Here is a 13,671-nt window from a genome sequence, read left to right as displayed (position 1 = left end):
AATCCTGAGGTTTTGGTACCACCACCAAAGCTATCATGAGCAAGGCAACGTTATTACCTTGGATTATACATTCTGGCTGCCCCCCTGGCAAAGCATTTGTAGTATCTCAGAATTATTTATCTTCTTTTATTTAAAAGCTCTGTAACCCTCTCTTGACTACAACTACACATCTGGGGGCTGTCAGTGTTACCCTCACTGGACATTTGTAGAGTCCTGCTTATTTACAGCATCATGAATTTTCACCAGTCATCACCCATGTCCTTTCCAGTACAAACTCCCTTGTATAACATGTGAGCATCCCATTAACCGCAGCCCATATTCTAGTTCTTTCAATTCCAGACCCCAGACCATACTAGTACTTACTTATTGGGGTTCTCAGTGATTTGCTTGATGATTTGGCAGTAAACCTCATCCCGTAAATTTTCCTTCTCTTTGTACATTTGCACAAGCTACATAAAGTATAAAAAGAAAAAGAGAGAAATTCCAGAACATCTCATCCGACACAAAGAAGGCAGGTCCTGATGTTATTCTCTTGCAAGGGACTGAACAATGACTGGGTCTGCAGTGGGGTGTTTTCATCTCCTATTATGACTGAAGCAAAAGAATGGAAAGCACTTTCCCCAAATGATCTCAATTTGCCATTTTTCACCATGAGGCAGCCATGGGTGGTTTTATGGCACCCCTCATCTCCCAGTCTTATAGGAAAGAATACAGTTATCATTGGTCCTTTAGCTTCCTTTCTTTTCTTCTTCACCTACATCAGGCTATCATGAAAATAAGAAACACAAACCTGGAGGATCTCATAGATATAATCCATGTCAGCATGGCCTTTAAGATGTGGTTGGTCTCCCATAAACCTCATCAGATCTGCAAGACAGGAAGTAGGATTATTCTTGGTGTCGGGGACTGGGAAGATAAAATATGGGACTCGAACTCTGGGGCTGAATCCTAACGCATTGGGAACAAGAAAAGGAGAAAAAGATGTCCTCCATTTCTTCAGTATTGGTAAATGCAAACAAGAGACAAGACAAGGATAATGAAAGGCTCCTTTATGGGAAAATAAACAAGAGCCTTATGAAGCCTTCAAGATATAACAAGTTTTTATGTATCAGATGCATATAATAAAGACATTCTGGTATTGGAAAGAATGTCAGCCACAACCCCCTGAGCAGAACTGCACAAATTTGATCTTTCTGGGGGCTCTAGCAACGTCCTCATCATGCCCCACTTTTCAACCCAAGAAAGTGCTACATACTCATGAAATTTTTTGCAGCTAGCTCATTCATTTCACTGTCAGAGCAGAACAGCAGCGATTCCTGGATTGGTACCTGTGGGATCAGAATAGAAGAAATGAGCAAGAGAATAACATGGTGGACAGAACCTAACAGCATGGGGCAACGATGGGAACACCATAGACAGCACACATTCAACCTGTGCTGTGCCAGCTCCACTGGCTTCTGGTTGAGTACCGAGTCAGATTCAAGGCTTTATTTATGACCTTTCAAGCCTTGAGCGGTCTGGGACCGACATATCTGAGGGACTGCCTCTTCCATTACGTTCCTGGAAGAGCTTTATGCTCTACTGGTAATAATTTGCTGGTGATCCCTGGCCCTAAAGACATCCAGCTGTCCTCAGTGAGGGCCAAGGCCTTTTCAGTCCTAGCCCCAACCTGGTGGAATTCTCTGCCAGATGACATCAGGGCCTGAGGGACCTTATGCCATTTCACAGGACCTGGCAGAAGATATTCTGCCAGGTTTTTGAATGAGGACAGCAATGGTTGCCTAGCTGGCAGCCTCCATACCTCTGAGTCTCCCCCCTGCCATGGCACCCGGCAGTCCAGAATTAGAATTAAATCAGCAGGGCATCTCCAGGTATTGTAAAATGGGTTTAACTTCAATTGTTTTTACTGATTCTAACTTTTGTTTTATATGACCGGATGTACATCGCCCAGAGCTAGCTGGGATAGGGCAATTAATTAAATTGAAATAACAGCAACAACAATATCACCAAATGGAAACTTCAATCAGGTAGAAGCTCACATACTTTATTGAGGAGTGAACTCAAGCAGAATCAAAAGCATCCGCACTACTCCCCAAAACCTGTTCATTAGTCATCTTTCAACCATCCCATTGCATGAAACAAAGAAACTCCCTCCCTCTGGTTTACCTTACTATGTTGGACTAAAAGATTCAGGTTCTTTTGGTCAGCGTTTGTCCCCTTCCATCCTAGCCTAGAAGAAACAGACAGTGAGGATGTTACCAAACCAATTAAGAATGTTGGAATAATAGATGACTCTAGCTAGCAATAGTGTCTAGCAACAATTCTTAATCTGTGGTCCACCAGTGGCCCCATGAGATCATGACCAAAAACAAGAAAAGACTTTGCAGAAGAACTGTAGTTGGGATTTAAGGCTTTCATTTATAATATGAAAAACAACTTGCATTTTTATCATGCAGTTCTAGTGTAAATGTCAAAGAAACCTTCAGATGTGCACATAGGTCTCCAGAATAAAAGCATGGGGGGGAGTTCTTAGGTTGGAGGATGATTAACTGACATTTGTCAACTAAAGACAATTCTGAACCCATTAGGGGAGGGCGGGATACAAATCTGATAAATAAAATAAAATGTACTAGGCAGGGCCAATTCCAACTTCACAGCTGACAGGACACTTGAATGGTTTTCTTTATGGCTACTTGTACCAAAGTTAGACCAAGAAAAGCCTTTCCTATCACAGCAAGTAACCTCTAGCTAGCATCCATATGGGCCTAGAGGGGAAACCAACCAAGCCATATCCACAGCATTTTGTCTGTGTAAGTTTGCCTTGTTTGGTGCCAACCTCAGGAAAGGTAGATTCCAAGGGCTTCCTACCAACTCATTATTTTCACCTTGACTACTCTTGTTTTAGGTGTTCGTTGAATTAAAAAAAAAATCTCTTTCCAAATACTTAGCCCTCTCCTTCATCTTGTAACCCATCTGTGTCATTCAGTAGTCTCTTCACACATCACAGTGTACAAAGGCTGCATGTGGGTTTACATCCTGTGTCAGGCATATCTGTGGCTCTTCCTTAATTCCTGAGAGTGTGGTGCCCAGGTCCGTAGCCACAGGGAGGGCACGGCCTCTCTATTAAAAAAAACCCTTCCCCCTGTCGGTCCCCTCCATTGGAGGGCCTCCAGGGCTGCTGCTGCTCAGCGGGGGTGGCATTTGCACGAGGGAAAAAACCGACAGAGAAAACCACCCCCCAGGGATTGTTTAAAAAAAAAAACTCGCTCCAAGGGGGGGCAGCTTTTTGCACTCACTCCTGAAACTGACAAGGTGGCCACTGGTCCTGGCGGAAGGCCCGGGAGTGAAATTGAGAAGGTCAGCAAAGCGGGAGATTCTCTCCGAGCATGCACAACAGCCAGCGCCCCCACAGATTCCAAACTGCTCCAGCTAGCGGGAGGGAAGTAAAAACTTTTCCTTTCCTTTTCCTTTCTTTTCATCTGGCCCAGTGGGGTTGGAGTTTGCACAAAGGGCTCCTCAAGAGGAGCCTTTGGTGTAAACAGGGCAATCTGGCTCTGCTGGCCTTCCCAGATTGCTGGGAAAACCCAGCAGGGGTGGAATTTGCATGAAGGGCTCCTCAAGAGGAGCCCTCAGTGCAAACGGGGCCATCTGGTCCCGTGGCGCCCCCCCCCCAAATTTCTTACCTTGAGGGTTCCTCCACCCAAACTTTTCTGGCTATGGGCCTGGTGGTGCCCAATTAGGATCAGGATTGCAATACTCATGGAGAAGGCGGTTCAAGCCTTCCTTCCTGCACCATTTTCCCAGCTTGAAACACTCCCCTTAGGTTGGTCAGAACCTACATGTTTTCAGTCTTATAAGAAACCCACATCTGAGATAATTATATAAACCATCCTGAGGTCTGTGTGTTTGTGGATATGGCAGTTTTGCTAGAATTGGCTGATCTTAAATTAACCACAAAAGGTACTGAGTACCAAAGGCCACAGAAAAGGGGGGGAAGGCAGATATACTTACAAACCAAATGTTAATATATACAGTGCAAACATTACAGTGCAATTAGTGAAAACAGTTTGATACAATGAGGTATGACCATTAAGATATAAAAATGCAGTGCATAATACAGTGAAGTATGACAATTAGTAACTGATGTTCTGCTGGCTAATTAAGACACTCTTATCTTCTTCAGAATTGTTTCTGTTGCCGTCCCACTGCAGAATGTAAGTTCACTTAGATGCTGCATCATACGCCCGTCTTTTATAGATAGTCTACAACCACTGTATAAGGCCGTCCACTAATTTTATTGTAATGTTTGCGCTGTATATATTAACATTTGATTTGTATGCAGTTAAGTATATCTGCCTTTTTTCTCTTTTGTGGGGGCTCTGGCACTTAGTGGCTTTTGCAGTTTCCTACGAGTCTATCCTCTTTTTTGATCTTAAATTAAGCCAGATGTTCTGAAAAGGTGATGGGGCAAGTACAAAAAACCCCTAAATTTCTCCTTCCTAATAAGTCTTTGAACAGAAAATTTCTTCCGTATGAAAAATGTCAACCAATTGGAAATTTATGTCAATCAGAGATAAAGGTGGGTCTCCAAGAGTAGCATCTTTAAAACTTAATTTCTGCTCAGCTAGCTAGAAAGGTAATTTCTAGCTGTCTGAGCTGTCTGTACTTTTAATTTCTCTCTCCCTCTCTCCAGGTGTTACCAGTAAAAAATATTTCCTCCCTAGTCAGATGTTTTATACCAGGGATGGCCAACGGTAGCTCTCCAGATGTTTTTTGCCTACAACTCCCATCAGCCCCAGCCAGCATGGCCAATGGCTGGGGCTGATGGGAATTGTAGGCAAAAAACATCTGGAGAGCTACTGTTGGCCACCCATTTTATACAACTGTTATACTGCAGATTCAAGCTATCCCATGTACCTAACCTAGATGTTCTCTATACTTCTGATTTAAGAGGAGTAGAGAAACTGTAGCTAAGTATAGTAAAGACATAGTAAAGTTTGTGTCCAAAGAGACTGTACCTAAAGACATGGAGGTTAGGGGTTTCAAAGGCTTTAGTCAAGGACATATGCTCTTCAGGGACACCTCTTCAGACAGCTCCTCCCACGGAGTACAGTACAATATAAAGAAGCTGGTGGAAGTTCATGAAAACAAACGAAATGTATTTGCATGACAAAAATTCCCTTCTGCTTTTTCACCTAGATCATGGGGTGCTTTCCTCTCAATCCACTAGAAAGCAGCCTTTCTTTACAGAAGAAAGAATTGGTTGCAACAGGACTAGGGGTGGGGAGCAGATGACAAAGAAGAAAGCAAAGCACTCCATGGTCTGGACCACTGCTTGACAACAAGTATGGCAGACCTTGGTAAAATTTCTCAGTCGAGCAGCTCCATGACAAGAATACTTTACGTGGTCACTTAACATGTGAAGATTCCACGTGGTGCAGTATCTATTAGTATTAAGGGTGTCACATGGCTATAGCCTTTGCACGTGATGGTTGCAACAGAGAGAACAAACTGGCAGAACTAGCATCAAACACCACCAGCACTGTCAGACCAAACTATCTAATTGTATTGACTGGTTTTTAATATTGTTAAATTTAATGTTTTATATTGTTTTATATTGTTAAATTTAAAGGTTTTATTTATTACTGTATGTTTTTAAGAAATGTTGTTAGCCGCCCTGAGCCTGCCGAGGCGGGGAGGGCGGGATATAAATAAAATTTATTATTATTATAATTCACAGATACCAGAAAATGAATCTCTGTTGTATATTACTCACTTTGACTGGGCTTCCCGGAAGTGTACCATGGCAAACTCTACCATAGTGTAGTGGCAGATGTCGGAAGAGGAAACACTGTAAGTAGTTGTGCCAGAAATGTCTGACTTCAGGCTGGGGGTAGAGTTCTAAAGAAGCAGGCAAATAAATCCCAGAGAAAATGTTACCTCAGGTAAACTACACATAGTCCATTATTACCATTGTTCCCTCTGGTTGGATGGCATGCAATGCCATAGCACTCCGGGAGCCAGAGGGGGAATGGCCTCCGAGCATTTTTTATAGGCCCCCACCCCAAGCCTTGGCTTCCCTCCCCCCTCTGCCCACCTTCATCCTTTCTACAGAACACTGAGTAGAGCCCTTTATTGAGCTTTTCTGTGTGTTTCCAATGCAAACTAATGTGGTCTGGTGTTTTAGCTCTGGGTTAGTACAATTAGTTAGTGAGATTCCCAATTCCAGCTGCAGATCATGTCTCCCTGAAATTAGCATTTGTTGACACCTTCAGAGCCATAAATGTAACCATTTGCCAGATCAATTGCTTCTTTTGTTTTCAGGCCTATGCCTAGATTCCATCTATTGCAGTGATGGCGAACCCCCAGGCTGCATCAGGGTTGTTTAGGAAGGAGAGAGGATTTTTAACCCCGCTAATATTGCTAGATTATGCTGTTATTAGCATTGTAAAGAAAAATATGTAGGTTTTTGTCCCATTTTGAAATGCTAATAACAGTATTGGAAGTCTGGTTTTGATTAATGAAACCAAGGGAAAATTGAAGGGCTAAATCCCTCCTCCCCTCCCATGCAGTTGTCATGGAAATCAGGTTTCCATACATATATAGTTTGCCTTTTACAGATGGATGGAGATTCATGGACATCAGCACCTCTGTTTTTGTCTCTAGCTTCTCATCTTCACATAAAAAGAAACAATTTAGCAGTATCAAATATGAGACTGGATTAAACAAATGTGTGTTTCAACTTGAAGCAGAATGGCAGCTGCTTTCAGAAGACCACATATGATAGATAAGAGGAAGAGATGGGAAGTGTTGCAAGATCAGATAATAGCACACAAGTTTATAAAAACTTGGACTTGGTTAAGGGGTAATCTGAAAATCCATAGCACACATAATGGATGGCATCCAGCCAGCTTTTTCACTCACATCTAACTCCCAGTCTTACTACAGTCCTTGTCCCACATTACTTTTGTCTATGCAATTCCCATGATCTCCAGCATAGCCCTTTTGGTGGTCAAAGGTAGAGATGGGCACGAACTGTATTTTTGTGGTTCAGTTCATGGTTTGTGGCTGAACCATGAACCCATATGAACTCGGAGGTTGGTTCATGAACTGACCCAATTCATAGGGTTTCATGAACCATTTAACATTTAAATCCCTGCTTTCTGTAGCTTTTTGTGAGGAGCAGAGAGCAGGGGTTTCCAAAGAATGGCTCTGAGGCATTTAAATCCTACTTTCTGCTCCCCGCAAAAAGCTGTGAGGAGCAGAAAACAGAAGTTTCCAAACAGGTGAGCAACAGTGTTTGGAAACTCCTGCTTTCTGCTCCTGCAGCTTTGTTTACCTCTTCACAAACCACCACAAACCGTACCAAAATGAATGGAAGTTCATGGTGGTTCTTCAATTTGTGAACATCGCTTCATGAACCACAAACCAGCCAAATTCGTGATGAACTTTACTTCAACAGTCGGTACATGTCTATCCCTTATCGAAGGAGACATGCCTCCTCCCTTTTTCACCAGAGGAAAAGCTGATAAGATCCAACCCAATGACTCTAACAGATTACATTTGATGGACATTTACAAAATGGAGATCACTGGGATGTTAGAGCATTTGAGGTAAATAGCAGGATAATGAAGTTGCCGTTTAGAACAGGGGTGGCCAACGGTAGCTTTCCAGATGTTTTTTGCCTACAACTCCCACCAGCCCCAGCCATTGACCATGCTGGCTGGGGCTGATGGGAGTTGTAGGCAAAAAAACATCTCGAGAGCTACTCTTGGCCACCCCTGGTTTAGAAGAAGGTGAAGTATAGACCCCATTTTTAAGTATATCTCAGTTAGATCATACTTAAACTTTCGAAATAGGATAGGGAGAGAATTATCTAAAATGCAAATGGTATCCGTGAATAGAAACCCAAGAGATTATATCTTGGATATGTATTACTTTACAAGAATTGACCAACAGGGAAATAGAACTTAATAGCAGAGTTCTTCACTCAAAGGGTGATTAACATGTGGAATTCACTGCCACAGGAGGTGGTGGCAGCTACAAGCATAGCCAGCTTCAAGAGGGGGTTAGATAAAAATATGGAGCAGAGGTCCATCAGTGGCTATTAGCCACAGTGTGTATATATATATATGTGTGTCTGTGTGTGTATATAAATATTTTTTTGGCCACTGTGTGACACAGAGTGTTCGACTGGATGCGCCATTGGCCTGATCCTATATGGCTTCTCTTATGTTCTTACATCAGATATGAAGGCAAAAGAATAGAGACTGACTTTTGTAACTTGACTTTTTTTTTCCCATTATGCCTCAGTATTGAGAAACCTCAGCTGAAAATCACTTATACATGGTTTCTTGGTCTCCAAAACAAATAGATCATATAAATCAAATGTGCTTTGTTACTCGTAATATGCCAGGAAGAACACAGATTTTGAACATGTAGTGATTTTGCCTGAAACTTCAAGATGACTAAATATTTTCTTTCATTATTTAAGGTATTACATTTAGATTCTGCCTTTCTTCCATGCTAGAACTCAAGGTGACCATCTAGGAGGCCATCTTTCCAGACAGAGCCAGACATGCTCAGCTTCAACAAGGTGACTGATGAGATGCCCTGCAACCAAGCCCCAGGTCCAATAATCTCACATCGGCTCCAGAAGGATCTCAAACAAACTTTATTGGGTATGCTTCCAAATACGAATATAAAAGAGAAGTGATTTAGATTTAGATTTATTGATGGCAGCAAAGGTCATAGATGGTAGACACAGAAAATTTGCACAATCAAACAATGGAACAATGTTATTACGAAAACCTGTCATACAGCTGAAATGGAGAAATGAATTTATATTGGGACCTGTCAACAGCATTTTATGAATCCCATTTTTAAGAGTAGTAAAGCTCTAAAAATAGCAAAATGGCCACACTCTGCAACACAGGTTTAAAGATTTTGTACAACCAATTCTTGAAAAAACTACAGACATTTGCTACTAATATTATTTTCTTCTATAATCTATAATTATTATAGATCTGCAATCTATAATAATTATGGTGAATGATGTTCTGCACACACTGAAATAACTGATATTTTATTGAAATCTCAATTGCCGTTCTGATTCCCCCCTGTATTGCCCTGAATTGACTATGTGCTACTTCGTTAGTGTAAGAAACAACCAACGGTGGGAGGGGGCAGAATGTGGAGAAAGGGGGAAAAAAGACTCTCTCCTTAAGAAAAAAAAAAGTTTAATTCCCGTAGGCCTCTTACTGTCACTGTTGAATCCATTTGCAGCCCTCCTGTGTCCAAGCAATTGTGTCAGTTCCACAGGCCCTTCTACTTATCAGATAGTTTTCCATTAGAATGATTCAATAATCCATCTGTATCTGCCCCAGACTGCCTCACCTTCTTGCTAAAGACTTTCTCCTGTGAGTCTCTCTTTGTGCAGTTCTTGATCTTTTCCTGTCTGTTCAGATGAAGGCTGAGGTAATCAGGAGCCGCCACACGCTGAACCAAGTTGGAAGGGAAGAGGCCAGAGCGACCACCAGTGGAACCAAACTGCCACCCTTGGGGGAGAGAAGAAGCAGAAATTCATGTAAAAACGCTGGGCTGGATCCAGCATCCATGGACCAAAGGATTGCAGAGCCTGCCCCCCATAGGTGGTTTTTGTGTGTGTGAAAATTGGTTCTTAGAGTTGCAAGAGACCCATGGAGACTACTAACTACCCTAGTTGGGAGTAGGGTTGCCAAGTCCAATTCAAGAAATATCTGGGGACTTTGGGGGTGGAGCTAGGAGACTTTGGGGGTGGAGCCAGGAGACATTGGGGGCAGAGCCAGGAACAAGGGTGTGACAAGCATAACTGAACTCCAAGAGAGTTCTGGCCATCACATTTAAAGGGACAGCACACTTTTTAAAATGTCTTCCTTCCATAGGAAATAATGAAGGATAGGGGCACCTTCTTTTGGGGCTCATAGAATTGGACCCCCTGGTCCAATCGTTTTGAAACTTGGGGGGTACTTTGGGGAGAGGCACTAGATACTATACTGAAAATTTGGTGCCTCTACCTCAAAAAATAGCTCCCCCAGAGCCCCTGAAACCTCCAGATCAATTCCCCATTATACCCTATGAGAAATGATCTCCACTTAGGGAATAATGAAGACATTTCCCTCTCCTCCACACACACACACACCCTTCTCGCAAATCTGATGTAGGGGATTGGCCTCTCTACTCACCAGCCAGCTTCTTCACAGCAACAAAGACACAGGCACAGAAAGTTGAAGCCTTTCACCACCTCCGGAGGTGCAAAGGCACATGGTCCTTTGGGGCGGGGCAGGAAGCAGCCTGGGAAAGCTCCGGCTGCTGCGATGGAGCTGGGTGGGAAGGGGAGGGGCAAGGAGAAGCTGCTGCGATCCAAGGTGAGAAGGGAAGGGAAGAGGAGAAGCATTGGGGATCGGTGGGAAGGGGAGAGGAGAAGCTGCTGGGATCTAGGCTGCGTGGGAAGGGCCGCCATTCTCCCGCTTTCTGGATTTTGGGCGAGCGGGGGGAGGAGGCTCCAAATCGGGGGTCCCCCACCCAAGGGGATTTGGGAAGCCTAGTTGGGAGGCTGCACCAAGGAGGAGGAGAATTATCTTTTCTACCTCTTCCATCAGTATTGCTACAGTGACACAGAAAAGGGAGGTTAAGATGACTTCATCCCCTTCTCAGAACACCCTGCCCTCACCCTGTGTGCCTGTTAGTCCCCACAGGTCCTGTAATCCTGAGAATCAATGCTCCCAACGTCAGAAAGGACTGCTTTGAGAAGGGGAACAAGGGAGAGATAAACATCCATTAGTGCCTTTTAGTCGGGCCGGCTCTGAGAGAAAGACTACACATCTGAATGGAATGTACTTGTGATCCCTCAGTCATCTCACTGTTCACCTCAAATCGTGTATTCCCTGAATGTAGCCAGGTCCTAGGTTACTGCTAGACCCTATTACCTGGCTCCAGTCCGTCCATGGGCAGCAGACGGATGAAATCACCATTCTTGACGTTTAAGAGGCTCTTGTCATCTGTCATGTTGCTACGCAGAACAATGACAAAGTTGGAGTCCTTTTGATGATTGGGGAGGGAAGAAGAGCATTATAAGAGAGTTGTAATTATTCGAATAGTGGTGATTGGTCCCCGTCCTGCTTTTTACTTTGCCCAAAGGCAGGGGGAAGAACCCACTTTGACAATGCTCACCTGTTTCAATTCATGGAGGAAGAGATCCACCATGGCCTTAATTTGCCGGGCCTTTGGAGAGTGAAGAATGAGCTGCTCGCTCTTCAGAGAAAACTGTATGATGCTCCGGCCAATCAGCTCCAAGGAAAGCACTTCAGCATAACTGAAAAAAACCATGGAATGCAAGGATGTACAGAATCATACAGATGGCAGGGACCAAGAAGCCATGTTTATCCACCATTTGCCCCCAAAACATAATAATGCACCCATTAATCCCAAGCAGATCCAGCAATACAAACCTGCACATAATGTGCCACTACCAGAAAAAGGGGTGGCAGAGCAAACAGCTTCAGCTGACTCAAGCAATTGAGCCAAGCTGAAGGAGAAAACCAAACAGAAACAATAAATAAATATAGACTTCTAGTACACAAGGTCTGGCTAGCAAGGAGATTCTTCTGACTCCAAGTCAACCTCTGAGCATATTCACTGAGTCATTCCACTGGAATGGGTACAACTGCACTTGGCCCACCTTTGTATCTAATGATGAGATGAACTGACTGAGAGATAATCAGGTCTTTTTTTTTTTTTCTGGGGAAACACGGTGGAACAGAGTTCCAGAACCTCTTCATGGAAACAAAATCCTCAAAATGTTTAAAAGCTCATGGGGGCACCCGTGTGTTTCTCCTTCATTTCCCTCTTGAAGAAGATAGAAGAAGAAGAAGAAGAAGATATTGGATTTCTATCCCGCCCTCTACTCCGAAGAGTCTCAGAGCGGCTCACAATCTCCTTTCCCTTCCTCCCCCACAACAGACACCCTGTGAGGTGGGTGGGGCTGGAGAGGGCTCTCACAGCAGCTGCCCTTTCAAGGACAACCTCTGCCAGAGCTATGGCTGACCCAAGGCCATGCTAGCAGGTACAAGTGGAGGAGTGGGGAATCAAAACCGGTTCTCCCAGATAAGAAGATATTGGATTTATATCCCGCCCTCCACTCCGAAGAGTCTCAGAGCAGCTCACAATCTCCTTTCCCTTCCTCTACCACAACAGACACCCTGTGAGGTGGGTGGGGCTGGAGAGGGCTCTCCCAGCAGCTGCCCTTTCAAGGACAACCTCTGCCAGAGCTATGGCTGACCCAAGGCCATCCTAGCAGGTGCAAGTGGAGGAGTGGAGAATCAAACCCGGTTCTCCCAGATAAGAGTCCGCACACTTAACCACTACACCAAACTGGCTCTCTTGAGAGTTCTGGCATCTCTTTTTCCAGAACACAAGCCCTGGAGATAATTGTTATGATACTATTGTTACTATTAACATCAGCAACAGTGTTCTAAAGCCTCAAAGATATAGGTGCAGCACACGCACTAAAAACATTAAACAGACCTTGTCCCCAGGCTTACAAGCTACTAGAACAATGCGGAAACTGAACTGAAACACAAACAAGAGAAGACAGATGTTCCACTATAGCCATAAACAGCAGCACATGACTAGTAGGGAACTTGCCATGAAATCTCAGGTCACCTCAGCACAGGTTTTCTTCATAGAACTCCAACAAGCAACCAGTCTGCCTGGACACATTTTAAGACTATACACCATTAGGGATTGGGAATGGTATAGACTAGGCATCCTCAGACTTGCTGAACCTATGGGCATTTTTGGAATGTTGAGAACAGGTAGTTGGCACCACAGTGTCCCTGACTTGGATAGCCCAAGCTAGCCCAATCTCGTCAACCCACTGAAGCCCTGTCTAGTATTTGGATGGGAGGCCTCCAAGGAATACCAGAAATATGACATGGAAGTGGGCAATGACAAACCACCTCTGAACACCTCTCACATTGAAAACCCTACCAGGTTGCCATGAGACAGCAAGAATAAATAAATAAATAGGCACCACAACAAAACAACTGCCATGCATGCTGGATCCAACTACAAGATACTGGAAAGTTCCTCAAGATGTCAGATAGTCCCTAACCGAACTTTAAAAGAGAAAAAAGGACTGTGATTACTGAGTATTGTTTTAGCAACGAAACATAAGTAGCTGAGTCCATAGAGTAAGTCCATGTGAGTTAAGATAAGATCAAGATTTGAATAATTTTTAGTGATGATTTAATGACTACGAACTCCATGTTTAATGTTTAACAAGCAACAATTGAATTTTTAAAGTGCAAAGGAGAGTAGATGATGGCTATCTGATTAAATGCGTAATATTGATGATTAAGTAGAAAGTATTAAGTAAAGGACTAAGAATAGTAGTTATATTGGAGTTAAGATAAAGCTAAGTGAGTGATAACTCTTAGTTAAGATTCTATATATGGGAATTTTTACTTTTAAAAGGTTTTTAATTTGTTTTGTATACCGGCAGAGGTCACAATTTGGAGGGTGGGATGCGTGGGAAAATGTGTACTGTATTGATGAACTATATTTAGATTCTGATATAGGGTTGCCAAGTCCAATTCAAGAAATATCTGGGTACTTTGGGGGTGGAGCCAG

At 43.4% G+C, this 13,671-nt stretch overlaps 1 protein-coding gene across 1 annotated transcript in view; it reads right to left on the bottom strand.

Annotated features, from left to right (window-relative positions):
• Positions 1-13,671, bottom strand: part of MYO15B (myosin XVB) — a 121,880-nt gene that overhangs the window by 22,169 nt on the left and 86,040 nt on the right. Inside the window, exons 30-37 of the mRNA XM_060253031.1 lie at positions 11,212-11,353; positions 10,968-11,079; positions 9,397-9,557; positions 5,777-5,901; positions 2,167-2,230; positions 1,256-1,328; positions 785-867; positions 364-449 (exon numbers count right to left, since the gene is read on the bottom strand). Coding sequence (XP_060109014.1) covers positions 364-449; positions 785-867; positions 1,256-1,328; positions 2,167-2,230; positions 5,777-5,901; positions 9,397-9,557; positions 10,968-11,079; positions 11,212-11,353 — 846 coding nt within the window. The remainder of the gene's footprint in view (positions 1-363; positions 450-784; positions 868-1,255; positions 1,329-2,166; positions 2,231-5,776; positions 5,902-9,396; positions 9,558-10,967; positions 11,080-11,211; positions 11,354-13,671) is intronic.

The sequence above is a fragment of the Heteronotia binoei genome, chromosome 13, assembly GCF_032191835.1.
Source record: "Heteronotia binoei isolate CCM8104 ecotype False Entrance Well chromosome 13, APGP_CSIRO_Hbin_v1, whole genome shotgun sequence".
Classification (NCBI taxonomy): domain Eukaryota; kingdom Metazoa; phylum Chordata; class Lepidosauria; order Squamata; family Gekkonidae; genus Heteronotia; species Heteronotia binoei.
Note: the sequence above shows the minus strand (reverse complement) of the source record. Positions and strands in the feature narration are given on the sequence as shown.